This window comes from Terrapene carolina, unplaced genomic scaffold, assembly GCF_002925995.2.
Source record: "Terrapene carolina triunguis isolate 2854851 unplaced genomic scaffold, T_m_triunguis-2.0 Scaffold68, whole genome shotgun sequence".
In the NCBI taxonomy this organism is placed as follows: domain Eukaryota; kingdom Metazoa; phylum Chordata; order Testudines; family Emydidae; genus Terrapene; species Terrapene triunguis.
This window is the reverse complement of record NW_020664419.1, coordinates 1384037-1406531: the sequence shown is the minus strand read 5'-3', so window position 1 is coordinate 1406531 and position 22495 is coordinate 1384037. Positions and strand designations below refer to the sequence as shown.

Sequence of the window (22495 nt, the reverse complement as noted above, 5' to 3'; positions counted from 1 at the left end):
CGTGGCATACATTGAGGGCATGGCTACACTTGCAGATGTAGAGCGCCGGGAGTTAAACCAGCCCTTGGAGACAGCAGCCGGGAAAGCACTGCTGTCTGTTTACGCTGTCTGTTTACGCTGTCAGCCGCAAGCGCAGTGCCGTGGCCACATTAGCAGCTCTTGCAATGCCCCAGAGAGCAGTGCACTGTGGTAGCTATCCCAGTGTGCAAGTGGCTGCAGCGTGCTTTTCAAATGGGCAGGGCAGGGAGTGGAATGTGACAGGCAGTGTGTTGTGTGTATGTAGGGGGAGAGACTGTGTTTTGGGGGGCAGAGAGTGTGTCAGCATGCTGTCTTGTAAGTTCAAGACAGCAGCAGGGGGAAACTCCGACATCAGTCCCCCTCCCCCCACCACGCCTGCCTCGGTAGCAGCAGCATTCCACAGTAATGGTTTGCTTTGTCCCGGAGCAGATAAGCATGCCGGCTGTCAGAAATGGAGCTTTGAAAGGGGTTATCCCCATGCCTGCAGCCGAGTTCAAAACAATGACAAGAGTGGCCACTTGACTTCAAGGGATTATGGGATGTTTCCAGAGGCCAATCACTGCGCAGTAATGCAACACGTCGTCCACACTGACACCCGGGCGTTTCAGCCAGGGTGTGCAGCAAGCTCTATGCTTCTCGTGGAGGTGGATTACCAGGAGCGTTCCAGCTGCAGAGTCCAAGCGCTCTAAGTGCCTTGCCAGTGTGGACACCTCAGGAGTTAGGGCGCCGGGGGTTGATTTAATGCACTCTAACTTGCAAGTGTAGCCAAGGCCTGAGTGAGCTTTAGCCCACACAGTTTTGCACTGGTTTAACAAAATCAGTTTTAAACTGATTTAAAGATAAACAAGAGCAACTTGGAATATAGACAAGGCCTGAGTAGGGAGAGGATTTTTTTTTTAATTGAGATTGTTTAAAGTCTTTTTGTTGTTTGTTAAAAACTTGTTTAACCCGAAGGCCTCAATAAACAATTGGAAAGAGAACCTCTTTTGTTAAAAATTCAGCATCTTCCACTCCTTCAGTCAAGGGCTGTGTGGACACCAAATCAACATATCTAGGTCCTCCATAAAGACCTCCAGCAAAACATGGAAGACCAGAATTGACAGCCCTGGTATTTCTAAGGTAAAAGGTGTGGAAGAAAAAGAGCGCTTCTTTTGAAATAGCCTTTCCAGACTTCTTAGATATCAGGAAGAAGCAAACAAGGGCTGGCATTCAATTTTCAACCCCTTACATGTCATCTTTAAACCCGTTTGCAACCAGCAATTTTTGAATTATTTCATATAGGATGGCCCAGTGGTGGTAATGCTAGGCTGGGATTCCAGAGATGTGAGTTCAATGCCCTGCCCTGCCACAGATTCCTTATGTGACTGTGGGCAAGTCAGTTAGCCTCTCTGTGTGCCTCAGTTTTCCCCATCTGTAAAATGGGGATAATAGAACTTCCCTACATCATAGGGCTGTTGTGAGGGTAGATACATTAAGGATTGTGAGGTTCCCAGATCTGTGGTAATGTGGGAGGGCAATATAAATACCATAGATGGCTCCTCTTTGCTCCTTTGAGCATTAGTAATAGAAGGAAAAGCTACGACACTTCTCAGATAAGTTTTCGTGCAAACTAATAATGTGATGTTATTTTTTTTTTTTGTCTGTGGCACAGTTATAATGAAAAAGGCAAACTAAATTTTTCCAACCTGTCCCCCTACACGATCAGCTTCATCCTCAAACATCGTATGGGACAATCTCTCTTCGTAAGAGCAAAGACAGTAACTCAGACGCTTGAAAGCTTTTTTGCTTCTCCAGATGAATTCATATCGGTGGAGCACACCCCCATATGGTGCAAAAATACACACGGCATGAGGGTCCTAGTCTGTGAAGAAGAGAAGCAAGTGAGTATTGATGGAGAGGCCAGAGTCCAGCTGGGAAGGAGTGGAACATGCATTAAAACAGACTCCAGTGATACAGTGGTCCTTATGATTCAGCAGTCGGAAATTACCAATCAAATGCATTTCTCTTGTTTCCCCTGGGTTGGTCTATGAAAAAGGAATATGTCTTCCTTGTGTGATCCCCTTGCAGCAGATGAGACAAGAAACTCATTGTAGCTCTGATTCAAAGTCTTTTATAGTCATTGGGAGACTTTTCCAGTGGGTTTAGACCAGACTCAGTATACGTATGAGGAACAGAGGGAGAAACTTGAGATCCCATGTATTTGTTAATATTTGGAAGGCATTCCAGTACTACAGTGTTGACAGTGGTATAAAAATAACTGGATAGATTTAAGAGGGCCAGTTCTGGCTTAAGAATACAGTTCATTTACTCTGTCTAAAAGTAGCTGTATGGCTGAACAAAACGTTGGCAATAGTTAGTTGTTTGGCTGGGACTTTTTATTTGAGTTTTGTGTTTTAACCCATCCATACACTGTTGTTAAAATCACATCATTTTAACATTTAGGAAGAGTCTAGAACAGGTTTATTTTTAACCAGGGTTTTAGTTTTTATTTTGGTTTTTTAATATTTTGAATGCCTGTAATGATCACTTAACATGTTAATTTCTTCAGATACGTAATTTTTGATTTCGTCATCCAAGTACATAATAGAGATTCATTTCTAGAGGCCAAAACTCTGTCAGTTGATAAAATGAATTTTCACAAGGACTTAAGTTCTTCAAATTATTTCCTGTAAAGCACAATTTTTAACCCTCAATAAATGGGGTCTGGAAATGAGATAGAATCTTCCACCTCTAGATCACCATTTCAAATCCACCTCCGGTCAGAATTGGCTGACTGAAATTCATTTCACAGAGGCTACTAAATGACTGCATGCTGAGAATTAAATACTGGACTCAATCCAGTTCCCAGTGACAAGTGCTGGCATATTAATTTAGCTGAAATATATAAGCCCAAAAAGTTAAAGGTGCCGACATGACTCTGTCACTGTCCAACATTAAACAGTGTTAGACGAGGTTTGGAGTTGGATATACAGACACCTTGATTTGTTTCATGGCAAACACACAAAGGGCTGGTCTACACTACAAAGTTGGGTTTGCTTAACTACGTTGTTCAGGGCTGTGAAAATTTCATGCCCTGTGCAGTGTAATTAAGCCGACCTAAGTCCCAGTGTTGACATCGTTAGGTTGGTGGAAGAACTTTTCCTTGACCTGCCTATAGCCTCTCGAAGAGATGGATTTACTGTAGTGACAGAAGAACCCCTTCCATCAGTGTAGTGTCTATGCTACTGTAGTGTTCCTACTGTAGACATACTCTAAGAATATGATGCCAAAATTTAGGAATTTATCAACTAAAATACGGGTGGTGGGGGAAAAAGCTAAAACAAGTTATTGAAATTAAATGATTACATGTGACAAACATAATCAGCATTTATTAAAAGACCATTTTCAAGAAAGGACATCAGTTAGAGTCCCTTATTTTGTTGGACAACCCTTCTAAGTGTGGAGGAAAGGCTTAGTTTTGTTGCTCAGTTTAGAGATGTAAAGGATGGTTACTTTTCCTGCTTTTATAAACAGACGCAAGGGGAGGAAGAGACAGGATAGTAAAGGTGGAAGAAATTCGACTTTTGTTGATGTTCTTGGGATTCCAGGCAGCAAGTCAGTCATAGACAGGTGCTCTGGGTTGGTAGGTTAATCACAAAAACAGCTCATGGGGCTCTGGCTCATTTCCCAGTCTGGAATCCGAGATGTCATCTGGTTGATCTGGTTCCTCTCTTGTACCATTCTCTCTTGGGCTTGGCGGGATGGGCTGTCTCATCTCATTGTGTTGGTGCCATGTGATAGTTGATTTCAGGATCAGATGGAAAGCCAGAGAAAAATAGTGGGGCAGAGAGGAACATACAAGGGAAGGAGAGGCAAAGCAGGATCTCGCATATCTCTGCTGGTTTAGCAGTGAGGACCAGGTGTCCCCGCTGGTACGTCAGGGTCTGGACTTCACATTGATGCAGTGACCTTCGGGATCCCTGGGTGAAGGACAGTGTCCTTGGAGTGGAGTGGGACTCCTGATGGCCTTCCCCCTCCTGCCGGAATTCCGCCAATTGATTTGCCAGTCCCTATCCCCAAAAATCTTTTATTAAGGGCCCCGAAAGAGGGGTGATGAGTGGAGCAGTCCATCCTCCCATTTTGTTCACCCATGAGGCCTAACTTCTGACGTACCAGGTGTAGTCCATTGAGTTCCAGTCCCACACCATTCTCGTTTACCAGGCGCGATCTTAACACAGTCCTTGAGTTATATCAGTAGCCCTTTCTGTTTGGATTAATTTAGTCTCTCTCTTTTGCACCTTTTCTCATCAATATTTGTAATTGGTTATTGTGACCTTCTATGAACTTTCACTCACTTTTTACAATTGAGCTTACAATTAGGATACATTTGTGGGCCCAGTTATCCCAACGTTGCCTACACCACACAACATGCAAACCAACCTGTACAGCTGGGACTAATGGGCAAATTTACCAGAGAGGCCAAGGGATGAATAGGCATGAAGACGGAACTTCCCATTCACCCTTAGAAGCCAGTGGAACTATTCCCATGCACAAGTTTTTGCAGAATTGGGCCTACGTTTTAGATATGATGGCTGACAAACAAGAGGATTTGGTGAGGAAGAAAAAGTGTTACAGCAAAATTTTCACATGGTGACTCTTGATTGACATATGCGTATCCTGAGTTTCTGCTCTATAGAACTGTTGATTTGGCCTATTTTAATTAGGAGTGGACAGATTTAACCAATAAGTTTTGGGGAGGGAGTTCCCCATGCAGAGGGAGCTCAGTGTTATTTGCCATGTGGAGGGTCCACACAGGAGGGAAATATGTCAGGAGATGAGATCAGAGATGGAAGCCAGGGGAAGAATGGCTCTGATCTTTCAGGGCTATGTGAGAAACTGAAGCTTGATAGGTGAGTCATTGGGGATACCAGAGGAGGGATAATGTGATTAGGCATGACGCAGACTATAGATTTGTCATCTCAGTTATACCAAAGTACTTGAGGCAGCTGAGAGTGAAGTTTTGTGCATGAAAATCTACCTGGATTCTTCTGATGTTTCTTTCCAGATCATTGTTGAAGAAGCAAGACGGATATGGGACAATATGAAAATGCTAAATGGAAATACAGAACTGAATTGCAAAATGACATCAGATGGTATGTTGTCACAGAGAGTACAGATGTTAAAAGGGACATCATCAGTTTAAACAGCAAAAATAGTAACATCTGCGATGGCTTTTACTGACCCCAGTCAGAGGGAGAAGAAACCTATCTTTCCTGCTTTGTGCAAACAGCTCTTGTGTGCCTTCGCTAGTTCCTGGAGTATGGTCAGAATCGCAGAAACTGTAGTTAGTTTCCCCTTTGGTGGTTTGTCTTCCACAAGCAGCAAGGGAGAAGGCAGCGTACAGGAGCAAATAAATAATATATATCAACCCACAAAATCTGTGGTCAGAAACTGCTTTTAAATCACTCTTTAAAAACTGACTGGATTTCAGATTGATAGTGTCTCATGAAACTGAAAGTAATTTTACATCTGAATTACCTGATAGTCTGATCCTTCTTCCAGGGTATTTGAAGCTTTGGCAGCTTAGGAAGCCGCGGCTTTTTGCATATGATGCCATATTTGTGGATGAAGCACAAGACTGCACGCCAGGTGACTAAGGCAGGAGGCCATCTGAACAAATAAGGACCTAATTAACCCAATTATTCTTGTGCCACCAATAGGGAAATAAAGACACCGAGGGCATTGGTAACTGAGCTAGGAGGGGAACTTGGTTTCTATGCTTGTGCTCAGATCACTAACCCACACATATGGAACTGGTTGTTTGAGGGTAAAGGGGGCGCATTAGGAGGAGGGAGAAGGGGGGGGGTTATGTTGTTCACAAATGCCTTCAATTTCTGTACAGCATCATCAGTATTATTTATAAGTAGTGCCTTGAGGCCCCAATCAAGATTAGGACCCTGTTGTGCTAGGCCAGAGGTGGGCAACTTTTTGGCCCGAGGGCCACATCTGTGTGGGGAAATTGTATGCAGGGCCATGAATGTAGGGCTGGGGTAAGGGGTTGGGGTGTGGGGTGTGGGAGAGGGTGTGGTGTGCAGGAAGGGGCTCGGGGCAAGGGGTTGGGGTGCAGGAGGGGGCTCAGGGCAGGGGGTTGGATGCGGGGTGCAGGAGGGGTTCGGGGTGCGGGCTCCGGCCTGGCGCTGCTTATCTCGAGCGGCTCCGGGGTGACAGCGGGGCTAAGGCAGGCTCTTGCCTGCCCTGGCTCTCGCCGCTCCTGGAAGTGGCCAGCATGTCCGGCAGTGGCTCCTGGGGGTCGTGTGAGGATGGCGGCTCCGGTGCGTGCTGCCCTCGTCTGCGGGTACCATTCCTGAAGCTCCCATTGGGCGCGGTTCCCCGTTCCCGGCCAGTGGGAACTGTGGGGGGCACTGCCTGCAGGCAAGGGCAGCGCACGGAGCCTTCTCCCCGCCCCCCCCTTCTTCAGGGGCCGCCGGGACGTGGTGCCGTCCGCTTCTGGGAGCGGCATGGGAGCCTGCCTTAGCTCCGTTGCACCATAGGGCTGGCAATCCCACGGGCTGGATTTAAAGCCCTGACGGGCTGGATCCAGCCTGTGGGCTGTAGCTTGCCCTCCCCTGTGCTAGGCCCTATAGAAACACATAGGGGACAATCCTTGTGCTGAAAAGCTCATGGTCTCCGTAAACAAGACCGATAAAGTGGCGGGGGTGAGGGAAATGGAAGGATTGTTCTGGCTTTACAGTTGGAGAACTAAAACACAGATTGTGATCTTTGCCTAATGTAGTCACACAGGGAGTCCACAGTGGAGAAGGAAATTGAACCCAGGCGTCCTATGTCCCAGTTCAGTTTCTTAACCACAGAACCGTCAATATGTTCTAATAATTTCTTGTCAGTTATGTGGTTAAAGGGCTTGTTTATTTCCCACTTGCTTGTTTGGGCTGGAGCCATTTTCTTAACCACGTGAACTTTGTTTTGGTTTGGCGAGCGGGTCCCTTTGAGTTTCGTTCATGCTTCGCTTTTTGCTGCAGCCATCATGGACATTGTGCTGTCCCAGACCTGTGGAATAATCTTTGTAGGAGACCCACACCAACAGATCTATACCTTCCGAGGTGCTGTCAATGCGCTCTTCACCGTGCCACACACCCACATCTTCTATCTCACACAGGTAAGACTGGGCAGTGTGTACATGTGTATTCCGGTGCTGAAGACCCATCGTTCTCTCCAGTAATATGCTTACTTCAGTTTAAAATTTACAAAGGAATGACCGTGCCTCTTCCAAGAGCCAGCAGCGAGAAAACGTCCCATGTTGTCCGTTAATCAAAGTGGGTCAGCTTTGTTTCATAAGCCGGTGTAATTTCCCATGTACTTTTGGTGTGGGATTTACTTCTGTTTGCCTGATCTCTGCTTCCTTTACTCCATCTTGTAGAGTTTCAGATTTGGCCCTGAAATAGCTTACGTTGGATCTACTATCTTGGATGTCTGCAAGAAAATCCGGAATAAGATGTTAGTGGGTGGAAATCAAGAGGGTAAGAAATTTAAATTGTGTTCGTACAGCGCCTAGCACGGTTCCTGATCCAGGACCGGGGCTCCTAGACACTATTGCAATACAAATAATAATAATATATGCTTTTTAAAAATAATTTCATACTTGCTTTTCTTCTTGCATTGACTTACTGGGCCTTTTCTCCATCTCCCAGGTGATGTCAGAGGCAGCACGAATGGGAAGACTGCTTTCTTATCACGGGGCAATTTGAATGTGTTTGAGAACGCAGTGACAATTACTGGAGGAGAGAGACCAACAAAAATACACTTGCTTGGGGTAGGGCAGATTTCTTACATTGTATGTGGAAGCTGTGAAAGCTTCTTGCGGGGGGGGGCATTTAAATGACTCTAATTGGGAGTCGTCCTCTCTCTAAGCAGTTTCAGTCACAAGTATAAACTCTTGTCTTGAAGTAAGTGTCCCAGACCCTCCAGAGACTATAAGAGCGGTCACACTGGGTCAGACCAAAGGTCCATCTAGCCCAGTATCCTGTCTTCCGACCGTGGCCAATGAACAGAACAGGTAATCATCAAGTGATCCATCCCCTGTCGCCCATTCCCAGCTTCTGGCAAACAGAGGCTAGGGACACCATCCCTGCCCATCCTGGCTAATAGCCATTGATGGACCTGTCCTCCATAAATTTAGCTAGTAAGCCATGAAGCAAACTAATTCATGGTGAGAGCAGCTACTCTCTCACTAATGGGAAAAAGGTATTCTAGTGGATCAAGGTGAAGCTGTGAACATTGGGACCTATATGAACTCTGCGTGCCCATCTGTAGTGACACCTAATTTTCAGTTATACTTCTGTGAAGGAGGCAGTATTAAACCTAACTCTTAATTCCCAAGCTTCTCTGGGTGTACGTCGGTCTGTAAAAGTTATCGGTGCATATCGGTGCACTCAGCATTGTCCTAACTCCACTGCTATTGAAGTCATTGGTAAAGCTCCGATTGACTTCAGTGAAAGCAGAGTTAAGCCAGCACCAAACGCTTTGATGTAGTTCTTGTGATTTCAGTTAACTTCTTTAATTTTCAAATTGTTGTCACAGGAGCCTACTGGCTTCCATCTGTTGAGCATTTTGTAAAACCCAGAAAAAATGTTCATAATAATAACTGAACAGGTACTAGTAGTATCGACAAGGTGTTTGATTTTTTTTGCATTTTATCTCTATGTAGAATTTTTTTCAGGTCTGCAGATACAGATGACTAAAGTTCTGGGAGTCATGTTTTCAAAATTCATACTAATTTTGCATCTGCAAAAAGTGTATGTGCATTTGTAGTATGAGCATAAACATTTATTCATGCTGTTGCATGCTCAAATTTTGCAGGTGCACTTTAATAGCACAATCCTTCTGAAGCACTCAAAGGCTTGGTCTACACTAAACCCCCAAATCGAACTAAGGTACGCAACTTCAGCTACGTGAATAATGTAGCTGAAGTTCGAAGTACCTTAGTTCGAACTTACCTCGGTCCACACGCGGCAGGCAGGCTCCCCCGTCGACTCCGCGGTACTCCTCTCGTCTAGCTGGAGTACCGCAGTCGACGGCGATCACTTCCTGGTTCGACTTATCGCGTCTAGACAAGACGCGATAAGTCGAACCCAGAACTTCAATTGCCAGCCGCCGAACTAGCGGCTGGGTGTAGACATACCCAAAGTGTTTTACAAAGAGTTATGAATTAAGGCCCTCCAATCCCTATGCAAAATGGGGGAGTTATTTTCATTGTACCAGTGGGGAACTGGAGGCACAAAGAGGTTAAGTGACCTGCCCAGGTTACTCAACAAGTCTGTGGAAGAGCCAGGAATAGGACTCTGATCTTTTGAATTTCAATCCTGTGCTGTAAGCACTAGACCATTTTGTCCTTCCTTTAGTCATGAAGCTGTAAACTAAAGCTGAGCAAAAATTGGAATGACCATCCGATGGGAAATTCTGATGTGTCAATATTTTTGCATCCTGAGTTGGACTGAAAAGCCCCAAAATTTCCTGAAACAAAAAACTAAAAAAAAAAAAATCTTAATGAGGAAATGTTTTGTTTTGACACTTTTGATTTCTAAATGAAAGGTTTAATCATTATCAAAGCTGTTTCCTTTTGGTTTGTTGAACCAAATTGCAACATCAGACTGCAGTTCCCTTTAATGCTCCGCTGTCTCGTGGGAGTTGTAGTTCCAGTGTCTCATGGCCTCATTCTTCCCTATTAGCTGGGCTCTCTGGCCAGATTCCATCTCCCATGATGCCCCATGGTCCTGTGACTGCCATGATGCATCCCACAGCTCAGAGGGGACGGCATGTGGTGCATCATGGGAGATGAAGTCCAGCCATGGAGCCAAGGCTATATGAGAGAATAGAGTCATGAAGCACCCAGAACTACAACTTCCATGGAGCAAAATAGGGGAAATGCAATTGAATGTCAAACTGACTTGAAATGAAACATTTTGTTTCAGTTCAACAAACAGAAATATTTCTATTTGAACTGAAAATTGTTGGAAAATCAAAATTGACATTTTCCCACGGAATTTTTTTTTTTTAATTGAAACTGCATTTTCTTGAAAAATCATTGTGATGAAAACATTCCCAACCAGTTCTAATGCAAACTAATCCACAAAATACATTCCTGGCCACAAAACATGATGACCAGCTGGGATTTTGTTTTCCATTGCTCATTCTGTGTGTTGTTGGTTGGTGTGTCTCATCTGGGATCATCCACTAGTTTTAGGCTAGATTATTTCTTTCTAGTTTCATATTGATCATGCATTCTATAGTGTGCACTTTAGGAATATAGTTTCACCTTCGAGTCTTTTGAGTTTTTTTCTCTATTTGCATGCTGGTAAATCTGATACATTTTGGCAGGAAACTAGCTCATTTGTAAACTTTAAGTATAACCTTCAATTAGGTCAATTTTAAGAGAATCTTTATCTGTTTAGGGGCCTAAAAATTTTGGACTAGACAAAATTCATGATATTTGGAAACTCCTTCAACCTGAAGAGGCCCGTGTGAGATGTGAGTATATTCTCCTGTCTTCTTCCCCTAAAGTTGGTGTTAACTTTTCTAGCTTCTACCATATCTCCAACTGCTCCAGCTGATACATGTAAACCTCTTTCACTTCAGTGTGACTGGGGATCACGTTGTTTGTTCATCTTCTGGGTGGTTGTGTGATGGGAACGGCTATCGGTGATGGTTATTTCTGTGTTTCTACTGGTGCCGTGGAAATGTGGAATCTGACGTCATAAGAACAGTTTACACTTCCAGATCCTGAGATTCTTGGTCTCAACTAGAAAAGTCCAGTAAACTATGTTTTATCTCTGTCCTTTCCATTTCTTTGACATAAAATGGAGGTATTTATTAGACATTTTGCACGCTGATGAACACCTTTCATTTAGTTTTAGGGTGTCATTCAGAAAAACATTGTCTAATTCACTTTAAAAAAAAAAAAAGAAAAAACACAACAAACTACCTCCACCTTGGACCTAATTGACCAGTGTTTGTTTGTTGATGTTAGGTGGAGCCTGGGAGCGAATCAGGGGTTATAATGGAAACTTAGTTGCAGCGTTTAACATGGGAGTGGCTTTAGAATATGAGCCATTAGGAGAAGTGCCTTCGTGTAAGAACATAACCTCTATGTGATTGGGTTAAACTGCATGGATCTTGGCTGTCTATAAGTTAAAAATGTGATTTGTCCCACCCTAAATTCATTCATAAATTCAGTCATTGAGTCCAAGGCCAGAAGGGACCATCGTGATCAGCTACTCTGACCTCCTGTGTAACACAAGCCATAGAACTTCCCCAGAAGAGTTCCTACAGCAGATCTTGTGTAGAAGAACATCCAATATTGATTTTAAAAATTGGCAGTGTTGGAGAATCCACCATATCCTTTGGTAGATTGCTCCAATGGTTATTTACCCTCGCTGTTAAAAATTCATGCCTTATTTCCAGTCTCAATTTGTGTAGCATCAACTTCCAGCCATTGGATCTTGTTATACCTTTCTCTGCTAGATTGAAGAGCCCATTATTAAATATTTGTTCCCCATTTAGATGCTTACACTGTAATCAAGTCACCCCTTACCCTTCTCTTTGTTGAGCTAAACAGACTCAAGGAGCTCAATCTATCTCTATAACACACATTTTCTATTCCTTTAATCATTCTCATGGCTCTTCTTTGAGCCCTCTCCAATTTATCAACATCCTTCTTGAATTGTGGGCACTGGAACTGAACACTGTATTCCAGCAGCGGTTGTATCAGTGCCAAATTCAGAGGTAAAATAACCTCTCTACTCCTAGCTGAGATTCCCCTGTTTATGCATCTCAGGATCGCATTAGCTCTTCTGGCCACAGCATCACATTGGGAGCTCATGTTCAGTGATTATCCACCACGACCCCCAAATCTTTTTCTGAGTCACTGGTTCCCCAGATAGAATCCCCAATCCTGTAATTATGGCTGACATTTTTTGTTCCTAGATGTATACATTTAGTCATATTAAAATGCATATTGTTAAAAGTGTAGGGCCAAGAACTGATCCCTCTGGTAACCCCCTGGAAACACACCCATTCAATGATGATTCCCCGTTTACAATTACATTTAGAGACCTATCAGTTAGCCAGTTTTTAATCCATTTAATGTGTGTCATGTTAATTTTATATCGTTCTAATTTTTTAATCAAAAAGTCAAGTCAAAGTATTACATCAACACTGTTACCTTTATCAACCAAACTTGTTGTCTCATAAAAATAAGATATCAAGTTAGTTTGACAGGATCTGTTTTCTATAAACCCATGTTGAGTTGCATTAATTACATTGCCCTCCTTTAATTCTTTATTAATGGAGTCCCAAATCAGCTCTATCAGCTGTTCGGGATAGATGTCAGGCTGACAGGTCTATAATTACCAGGGTCATCCTGTTTACTCTTTTTAAAAATTGGCACAATGTTCGCTTTCTACCAGCCTTCTAGAACTTCCCCAGTGCTCCAAGACTTATTGAAAATCAAGATTAGCAGTCCAGTGAGCTCCTCAGCCAGCTCTTGTGAAACTCGCAGATGCATGTTGTCTAGTCCTGCTGATATTAAAATATCTGACTTTAATAGTTGCTGTTTAACATCCTACTGAGATACTAATGGAATGGAAAGAGTGTTATCACCATATGGTAAAACTGTCTAATCTGTTTTATCCCCAAATACAGAACAGAAATATTTATTGAACCCTTCTGCCTTTCCTGCATTCTTATTGATAATTCTATCATTTCCAGCTAGTAATAGACCAGTACCGTTGTTCTATTTGTTCGTAATATACTTAAGGACAATAAGAAGGGTTTTTTAAACTCTACTGGTCATCGACTTCTACTTATGTCTCTTTGCTTCCCTTATCAATTTTCTACAGTTCCTAACTTCTGATTTATGTTCATTAATATCAACTTTCCCTTTCTTATGTTATTTATTTTTATAACTGCTTTCCCCTCTAAACCAGGTTGTTTTTTTTAAACGGCCGGCCTTCTTCAATTGTGCCTTATTTGGCATCTAATAAGGTGTTCTTAAATGAGTCCCAATTATCGTTCATGTTTTTCTGATTAAATTCTTCCTTCCAGCTGATCTGGTTCAAAATAGTTCGCACATTATAAATGTGATCAAGTCATATCAGTTGTACCTATGCTACCATAGGTGTGTTAAGACAAGGTCTAAATAAAGATTTCCCTCGTGTTGGCTGCAGTGCCATCTATAATGGCTATTGTCATCTATAATGTTTAGAAATTCCAAGGATGTTTTAGCACTGGCAGCATGAGACCTCCAGCATATATCACTCAAATTTAAATCAGCTTTTTTTCCTATTCTTTATAGATAGGTGCGCTAGGAGGTGGTAATCCTGTTTCCTGGAGTGATCTGATGGTCTGTAGCTGACCCCAACTAATAACACATCTTGTGCTTTATCTGTTAGGACATTGATTCATAAGCATTCAAGATCATTTCTTCCAAGTTATCAGTGAATCGGGAACAGGTAATGCCATTTTTGACATAGAGGACCACTCCCCTTCCCTTTTGCCCACTCAGTCCTTCCTAAGTAGGTTATAACCATTGTTTTTAACATTCCAGTCCTGCGAATCATCCCACCAGGTTTCAGGAATACCAACGAGATAAAAATTTATGCTTCTAAATGAGCAATTCCAATTCCTCTTGTTTATTACCCAGGTTCCTAGCATTGGTGTGCAGGCAATTCAGGAATTTCTTCTTTTCATGCCCTTTGGTTCATTGATTAATTTTGTTCTCAACATCTCGATTTTTGTGCTGAGCACTCATATCTTCTTTCCCCTTTTGCTATTAGTTTAATCCTCTCCTGACTACCTGGGGACAGGCTAGCTAGAGAAAATTGGTCCCCCTTCTACTGAGATGGAGGCCATCCTTACTATACAACCCCCATGCCCCATAGAAGGTGGACCAGTGTTCCATGAAACCAAAACCCTCCATGGCTTACCTAGCCAGGGGTTCACTTCCAGAATCTTCTGCCTTTGGTCTTCCTTCGCGTGTGGGACAGAAAAGATCTCTCAGAAGATTCCTTGGACATTCTTCTTCAGCATGCTTTCAAGTTCCCTGATGTCATCTACGTTCCGGGCGATATTCCATAACACAAGGTCATTAGTGCCTATATGAACCATCTCCAATGGATCCTTGCCTGTTGACTTCAGTACTTATCCAATTTTAGAGTGGAGTCTTGTGTCTCAGCCCACTATCCTGTTATCGTCCTGTCCCCTTTTTTTCGATTCTTCTTAGTATTGAATCTCCAGTAAGGATTGTCTGTTTTCCTTGGGTAGCTGGAGAACTGTTTGCGAGTTAGCTTGATTTTCTTACATGTTAGGCGGAGCTGCCATCCACATGAGCATCCTGTACATCTCTCTATTTCCTTGGAGCTGCTGGATCTCGAGAGGTATTTTCCAAAGTTTCCACGTTGAGGACCTGGTATTGATTTTAAAGCTACTAGCTGTGTGGAATTCATCCCAGTCCTCTTTCTCCAGCCGTGTAGAAGGCTACCATGATCTCCTGCGTCTCGTGGTTGTGAACCACCAGGCCTCCTCTCTGACTTCCTCTCTCTCCGATTCCTGGCTGGCAAGCGTCATGCTCCCTTGAGCCTGTTGTTTCCCAAACCTGGCTGTCTAGGAAAGCCTCAGCTTCACTGATTTTCAGAGCGTCTCTACTTCTCCCTTCAATCCAAGAATCTTTTCCTCCAGTACAGCCACCAACTTGCACTTTGTGAACAGGAAATCCTTTCTGTCAGGAAAGAGAATGTGGCATATCCATTTCAGCTCATCGCCACTGTTCCATCACTGGCCATCTTCATAGCTATAAGAATATCTTGACTTCTGTAAGAATCCACCCTATAAACTGTTCTGCTAACCTAAAAGTATCCCAGTATCTCCAAAAGGACATCTACCATTTAGAAAAATAATAAACATAGGTTTTTTGAGACACTTGCTACTGCTAATCATACCTGGCTCTTATATAGAACTTTGCATCGGTATAACTCAAGTGCTTTATGATAAAGGAGGTCAGTATCATCATGCCCATTTTACAGATGGAGAAACTGAGGCACAGTGAAGTGACTTGCCCAAACTCACCTAGCAGGCCAGAGTTGGGAATAGAACCCAAATCTCCTGAGTCCTAGTCCAGTGCTCTCTCCAACCAGTCTCCCCTACTCTCTCTATATCCATTTCATTTGACGTTAAAAATGCGACCAATGGTGCCTTTCTTGTGTATTGACATTATCCAATGCACTTCTCACTAGTGAAACTCCAAATTGATGACCACTTTATCAAAAAGTGGGTTGAGAAGGATGGCTTCCAGGGTTTAAAGAACTATGCATCCAAAACTGAAGACAGGGACCTGGAGGTGAAGATCACAATAGTGGAGAAATACAATGTCCGCATTCCCGAGCTGGTGGCGAGGATAAAGAACAGTCACGTATCAAATATAGCATTTGCAGGTAAAGCAAAATGCACCTTTTTTGTTTTTTTTCCCCCCAAGAAGGAAATTGTTTCCCTTTTTTTAATCCAACCTCACTTCCCCCTGCTCCTCAGAAATAGTGCACTTGGTCCAAGATGGTCTTGCGCCCAGGAAGGAATAAGACAACTCCTTCTGGGACATTCCTGGGGTCACAGTAGAATGAATTTTCCACTGGAGCACTGATAAGTGAGGTTTCTGCTGGAGCTGAATGAAGATTCAGTCAGTATTTCCTGGGATCTAGCAGTCTGACCTAATGCCTTATCTTGGATACTGGCTTAAATTTGCAGTGATTTCTGGAAGAATACTGGTGGACTATCAAAATACAACAAACCATTCTTGTTTAAGTTCAGGTCTGGACTGGGGTGTGAGGCAACTGGGCATTTTCTTGGGGGGGGGGCAGTCCGCGTTAATGGGTTAGTGGATTAGTGCAGGAGAGGAGCTCTGGTCTGGGGGTTTTTCCCTCTCTCTCTGCTTTGCTTCCAGTTTGCAGTGTTGTTGTAGCCGTCTTGGTCCCAGGATATGAGCAAGACAAGGTAAGTGAGATAATATCTTTTATTAGACTAACAGCAATTGGTCCAATAAAAGATATTACTCCCCCCACTCTGTCTGGCTTCCAGTTCACATTTAAAAAGCAAGTGAAACTATAAATGCAGAACATAGGAAGTTAATCTGTACATAGTGTTCAGTAAATAACAAGATATAAAAACAGCAGTATAGATATATTGGCTGATATCCTCTCTCTCTCTCCCTCTCTCTCCCCCCGCCCTTGTTCCCTGATGTGTGTTGGTTCTAGATTATGTGATAGGCACCGTGTACAAAGCCAAAGGCCTGGAGTTTGATACTGTGCTGGTTGCAGATGATTTTATGAAAGTCCCTTGTGCCAGGCATAATCTCCAGAGGCTGCCTCACTTTACCACTGGTAAGGGAGATCCTTTATACTGGAACCATTCTTTTCCCTAAAGGGAAAGGTGATGCATAGGGTGGCCCATTGGCACTCCCCCATCAGTCAGCACTCTTTGGAGGTACGCTTGGGGTTGTCTCTGGCTGTACCTAGCAATGTCCTCTCTCAAGCTTGCTGTCATTCACTGACCTCTCACTTGGGGTGCAGTTCCTTTGTGTAAGTCTGTGCCTGGGAGATGGGCTGGCACTTAAGGGCAGGTTCATCACTCAGGGAACACGCATTGTTCCTGCTTTGATCAGCAACAAATGTGTATGCCCCAAGGGGAGAGAATATTGGTTCTGTTTGCTGTCACTGAGGTCTTACACAAGTCCTGTCGTGGTTGTGTAACAAACACATGGCAGGGTACCATGCAGCCATGCTACTCTGCTTATTATCTCCTTCTTAACAGAGACACCAACCATGTTTCTGTGACATACCCACTCTTGTCTTAAATGTTCATCCTAATTCAGCAGTGAATTAGAACTGGCTGAAATACCAGAACAAATTCCGAAGTTTTATCAATCAGTTATCTTGTAACACTTTTTTTTTTTTTTCTGACTTCTTCTCTCTCATCTCTGCCTAGACATGTCTGCTGAAGATGAATGGAACTTGCTATATGTTGCAGTGACTCGTGCCAAAAAGCATCTGTTAATGACAAAGTCCCTGGAATATCTTTTGACTTTGGCTGGGGTGAGTTAAACATGCCATGGCAAAGTGACTGTAACTTGGATCTGTGAGCAGATGGAGTGGGATGTTACCATAGGTGCTGACTTTTCAAAGTGCCGGGGGGGTGCTGGAACCCCAGCTCTACCCCAGGCCCCGCCCCCACTCCACCTCTTCCCCCAAAGCCCCACTCCTGCCCCACCTCTTCCCGCCCCCACTCCCCTCTCCCCCGAGTGCACCGCGTCCTCCTCCCAGCCTCCCTGCATGCTGCAAAACAGCTGATTGCAGTGGGTGGGAGGCACAGGGAGAGAGTGGGAGGCGGTGATCTGCGGGGCCCACTGGCAGGTGGGAGGCACTGGAGGTGGGGGAGGGAACTGATGGGGGGGGGATGCCGGTGGGTGCTCAGCACCCACCATTTTTTTCCCCGTGGGTGCTCCAGCGCCTATGGAAGTTGCAATGGGTCGTTGGCAAGTTAACAAGAAAACGATATATGTAACTTTGAGTGCTTGCTCCGTGTAGAGAGATTAGCCTGGGCTCGTCTCTCCGGGGCAGCGGGGAACCACACCGCCTCACTACACTCTGTTTATGTATTGGGGAATTAGCTCAGCCACGGGAATTCTCCCTGGGTGGCCTTGGTGGGGGAAGAAATAAGTACAGTTAGGCCGGGGCCCTAAGTCAGGGCGGGGCAACAATGAGTCTGGAGCTCAGGCCCTCAGGCAGGGCTGAGCAACAACAGTAGGCCCAAGCCTCCAAAAGGCCTGGGAGAGGGGGAGACGGCCACCCGCGAGGTGGGTGGCAGGGGGGACACCGCCCCTCCTACTCCACTGCGTCCCAGCCCGGGCCCTAGCAGAGGCAGAAGACCCGCTGCTGCGTCAGTGGGGATCCTGGCCGCAACACACGGACATAGGCTCTGGCAGTGCTGCAGCCAGACTCGGGTCGGCTGCCCCGGGCTACTTCCTAACTCCCCCTCATGTGGTACCTGGGTCGGGATGGTGTCCTCCGCGGGGGTCCAGCACCATGGGCTTCGCAGGGTAGCTGGCAAGAGAGAGGCCCGGCAACTCCTCCGGGTAGCTGGTGCAGGGCAGCCCGGCAACTCCTCTGGGTAGCGAGCGCAGGGCAGATCGGGCCAGTCCTTGCATAGCCCGCAGGTCACTGGTGCTTCCCAGTCGCGGCCTAGGCCACAGGAATCTGGCCTCTCCAGTGGCTGCTTTCCCAGTGAGCTCTGAGGTTGAGCCTTTATACTTCCAGGGCACCTTCTGACCCTCTGAGGGGTGGGCTCAGAGCTCACTAGCTCCGCCCACTCTGGTGTCCGGTGGGGCTCGTCTCTCTCTCCGGGGCGGCGGGGAACCACACCGCCTCACTACACTCCCCATAACATCTGTGCTAAAGTGTCTCATGCTTGAGGGGTTTAGGAGGTCTGGTGACTGGATAGGAGCAGAATAAAGGACGGTTAAATTATATAGTAAGGAGGGAAACTAAGATTCATATTGTTCCCTGAACAACGGGCTGAATTCTCCTCTTAGTTACACCAGTTTAGGTCCAGAGTAACTGAGGAGATATTTGGTTCTTAGCCTTCCCGTTTCCTGATGTTGTGGTTTTAAGTGCAGCCTCAGTGATGAATGACTACTGCTTTTAGACTCGTATCTGATTGTAATACAGCACGGATTCTGCCTCTCTCCCTCACCACAAGTGTATGTGTTCCCTTTCCTGCATGTCCAGGCCTCATAGTCTCGTTCCAGTTCCTTCCTTTCAAGTGTTTTTTTGCGGTTGGATATTTTTTTAAGCTCTAATGTTGCTCACAACACATTCTGATGCCCTGAGTTCACCGCACACCTTGTTCTTTCCCTTTTCAGGAGTATTTCTTGCGGCCAGAGTTGACTAGTGTGGCCTTAAAGGAAGGGGCAATTCATTGCTCCGTGTCACAGTGCCACAATGCTGTGCCTGCAGACTCGATTCTAACCATGAAGAAAGTGCCCCTCACTTATGTAAGTCTCCTCTCCTCTCCTTTCTGCTTGTTAGTTGTGTTTTGTGACCTTGGTGCCAATGAAATGTGCCAGGTTGATAGCCCTGGAGATGTCACTTACCAGCCTTTTAGCCATGGGCGGTGGGTGAACCCCTGGCTTGGGGAGGCTAGCCCCCCCAACCCGCCTTCCGCCCGAGGCCCCACCCATTCGGCGCCCACTGGAGCCCAGCTCCCACTCTGTTCACTGGCCCCTGCCCATGGCTAACGCCCGTAGCCCTGGAGCACTGGAGAGCCAGGCAGCGCGGCCACAGCCTCCTTGGGCGGTGCCGTCCAACCCAAACCCCCGGCCGGCATGTCCCAGCCTCCCCGGGCTGCGCTGCTGGGCCCAACCCCTGGCCAGCTGGCCCCCCGTCCCAGAATGTGTCCCCTGGCCAAGCTGCCAGCCCCAGCACAGAGCAAGTGGCACACCCGGAGAGGCCCCAGCCCCAGGAGGACAGGCACTGTGGCGCGGCCTCGGGGGCGAACCACAGCCCCCAACCTGCCTGTCCCAGGGAACAGCAGGCAGGTTGGGGACTGGGGGTGGAGCATGGGCGGGGGGACATCAGACTGTTTGGGAAGACAACACATTTCCCTGCCTACGATACCTGCCACCCATGCTTTTAGCCATGATCATAGAAGTAGCAGATGAGATCCGCCTGTGCACAAAATGGACAGGCACAAGGCAGCCATCATCCACCCTTGTAACTCAGCCCTGTCCTGTTCTCTAGGCTTCTGAGGGGTATTTTAGTCTTCGTGGCTCGTTCCAGCCTTGCCCTCTCAGGCATGTCTACACTGTAGTTAAAAACCCACAGCTGACCTGTGCCAGTTGACTCCAGCTCGCGAGGCTCAGACATTCTGGCTTGTGCTGCAGCCCAAGCTGTAGGACCCTCCCACCTCGCAGGGTCCTAGAGCCTGAACTTCAGCCCGCTCCTGAATGTCTACACTGCAATTAAACAGCCCCTTAGCCTGAGCCCTGCGAACCCGAGTCAGCTGGCATGGGCCAGCTGCAGGTTTTAAATTGCAGTGTAGACATACCCAAAAATTAAAATGGGCTCAGTTTTGTGCCAGTTGTGGGTGTGTTTTTGTTGTTGTGTGTGATGTAGACACCTACCTTCTGGCCTTGGACCCACCACTTCCTTTCCCATAGACTATGGTTGATAAATAGAATAATCTTGACCCCTACCAAACAGGGCTGGGTTTGAACCTGGATGAGACATTTGTTATCTCAGCAGCATGGCCTTGGAGTTAAGGTGCTCCAGAGATCTTGGATCAGTTCCCAGCTCTGCCAAAGACTTGGTGCGATACCGTGGACAAATCACTGCGGGACAGATCCTTATATTGACGTCCATGGAGCAGCGGCAATTTAACACCAGCTGAGGAACGGGCTCGTGATTTCTCTGTGCCTCAGCTCGCCCTCTGTAAACAGAGATAATTTTACTTGACTCCCCAGGAAGGTGGGGAAGTAAAACAGTCATTAACCATGTCTGAGAGGTGCATGATACCACTGTGATAGGAGCCATACAAGTACATAGCTATATACCTGTCCCTTGAGCCCTCCAGCCCTCATCACCCTCACTGGATCAGGCCCCGGTATAATGAAATTGCATATATAATTTTTATTGCAGGCTGCTTTGTAAGGGGTTTCTTTAGCGACAAATAGGTGACAGATACAAAACACACTGGATCTGAATCAACAGCAATGTCCCCAACTCCTATTTCATCCCGTATCTGAGTTCAATGGCCAAGTATGTCAGAGAGAGAGGAGGCAGAGACTCTGTATTTTCCAATCCTTCTCCTTTTACAATTTCCTACTGGTCCTTTTCCCACAGAGCAACGGCAGCAAAGACCAAGGTGGCTACCTGTGCCATGCTTGCGTGCAGCAGCGTCTCGGCCCCTTGACACAACTAACTGTTTCCCCTGAGCTGGTCCTGACCATGGATGTCGTCGATGAAGTGTTAGAAATTCCGAGGCACGTTGCTGTCCTCTATGACCTGTTTTGAAAACAGGAAGGGGCTGGTCTTATGTCCTAGATCTGGCTCTGACGTGTTGGAAGTGAGGAGGTCTGTAGCTAGCATCTCTGTATTGTTACTGATGTCCTTGGAGAAATGAAGTTGATGGTCCTTGGACAAGCTCATCAGAAGAAGGACAAGACCAGAGCTGTTCCTGGGGACGCTGTGAATAAGGTCTGGGGTTATCCCTCTGTTACAAGAGGGTACCTCGGTCGAGGTGTGTTCCAAGTGGCTGTCTATTACGTTTCACTGTAAGAAACCCGGACTGCGTAACTTGTACAATACTAGATGCACTTGGACTTGACAGATTTTCTTTCTGAACGTTGGCACACTTGTCCCACATGTTGCCCCTCAGGGTGGCTAGTTTCTGTCAGTGGTGCACATTCAGGTGACTGGCTTTTATGATTGCCCAGACTTTTTGCAATATTTAAGCTTTATCCCAATGCATTCTGGTCATTGGGCAAACTGAGACGAGCATGCAAAACGAAGGGAGATGATGTAAAAGCATTTTATTACTAATGAAAGAACTCCATTCCTGGAGTTAATTTTCATAGGGCTAATCTCATCTCCGGGGAGGAATAGCTGACTTCCCGTGCATCAAGTTGAGAACGTCTTTTTTTAACATGTAATCTTTGGATGTTCCCCAGTCTCTCCATCTCTGCCTCTTTCTCTCATCCGTGGTTCTCTCTTCCCCGTACATCAATCTCTTCAACAAAACAAAATCAGTTCTTCAGTTAAACCTCAGGATGATGATCGTAGAGAACCAGAGTGTCTTATGCTGTGATCAAGTATGTAATAAAAACAGAAGCCTGTTTGTATTAAACAGTGGGGTTTTTTTTAATTGGAGAAAAAGCTGTTTTTGATTGTATTTATTTACTGAAGATCTCATTAGAGATGAAAGCACACTATGCATTGCTTTAATGATGGATTTAGCCCTGTATCTGAGGAAGCAAGACACAAGATTATCCCTCTTAGGAACACACTTACTTCTGGGCTTTTTACTCTAGAATTGTTACAGCACCAAAGCATCCGACTTGACTGTACAATATTTATGACAATAATCAAGGAGAAACATACCTCAGAAGGAGCCTGATCTTGGGCACCCTGTCTTACTTGTTCGTGTACCTTACAGGGTATATGCATTTCATGGGACACCGTTTCCGGTCAATTCAGTGTGGTCCAAAGCAATTTCTTATGCGAGCCCCGTGAAGTCATGTAGTCGCTCTCCACCGAACCCGGACAAATGTGGATGATTCTAGATTAATTTCTTGTTTTCATCTGGTCCTAACTTGAGCAGAGAATGTCTGTCTGAAACTTTTCCGTGTCCGGTCTCTGAGAGCATGTGATCTGGTTCCAATTGGTAC

General features: G+C 45.5%; 1 protein-coding gene across 2 annotated transcripts in view; it reads left to right on the top strand.

Annotated features, from left to right (window-relative positions):
• FBH1 (F-box DNA helicase 1) overlaps nt 1–22212 on the top strand; it is a 40453-nt gene extending 18241 nt beyond the window's left edge. Inside the window, exons 10-21 of one of the 2 annotated variants that reach the window (XM_026648586.2) lie at nt 1670–1898; nt 5063–5150; nt 5560–5646; nt 7035–7171; nt 7433–7532; nt 7704–7825; nt 10464–10539; nt 15300–15497; nt 16311–16436; nt 17041–17147; nt 18974–19105; nt 20952–22212. In XM_026648586.2, coding sequence (XP_026504371.1) covers nt 1670–1898; nt 5063–5150; nt 5560–5646; nt 7035–7171; nt 7433–7532; nt 7704–7825; nt 10464–10539; nt 15300–15497; nt 16311–16436; nt 17041–17147; nt 18974–19105; nt 20952–21122 — 1573 coding nt within the window. In that variant the 3' untranslated portion in view covers nt 21123–22212. The remainder of the gene's footprint in view (nt 1–1669; nt 1899–5062; nt 5151–5559; nt 5647–7034; nt 7172–7432; nt 7533–7703; nt 7826–10463; nt 10540–15299; nt 15498–16310; nt 16437–17040; nt 17148–18973; nt 19106–20951) is intronic. The other variant, XM_024200536.2, reaches the window with a different exon arrangement.
• The last annotated feature ends 283 nt before the right edge of the window (nt 22213–22495 follow it).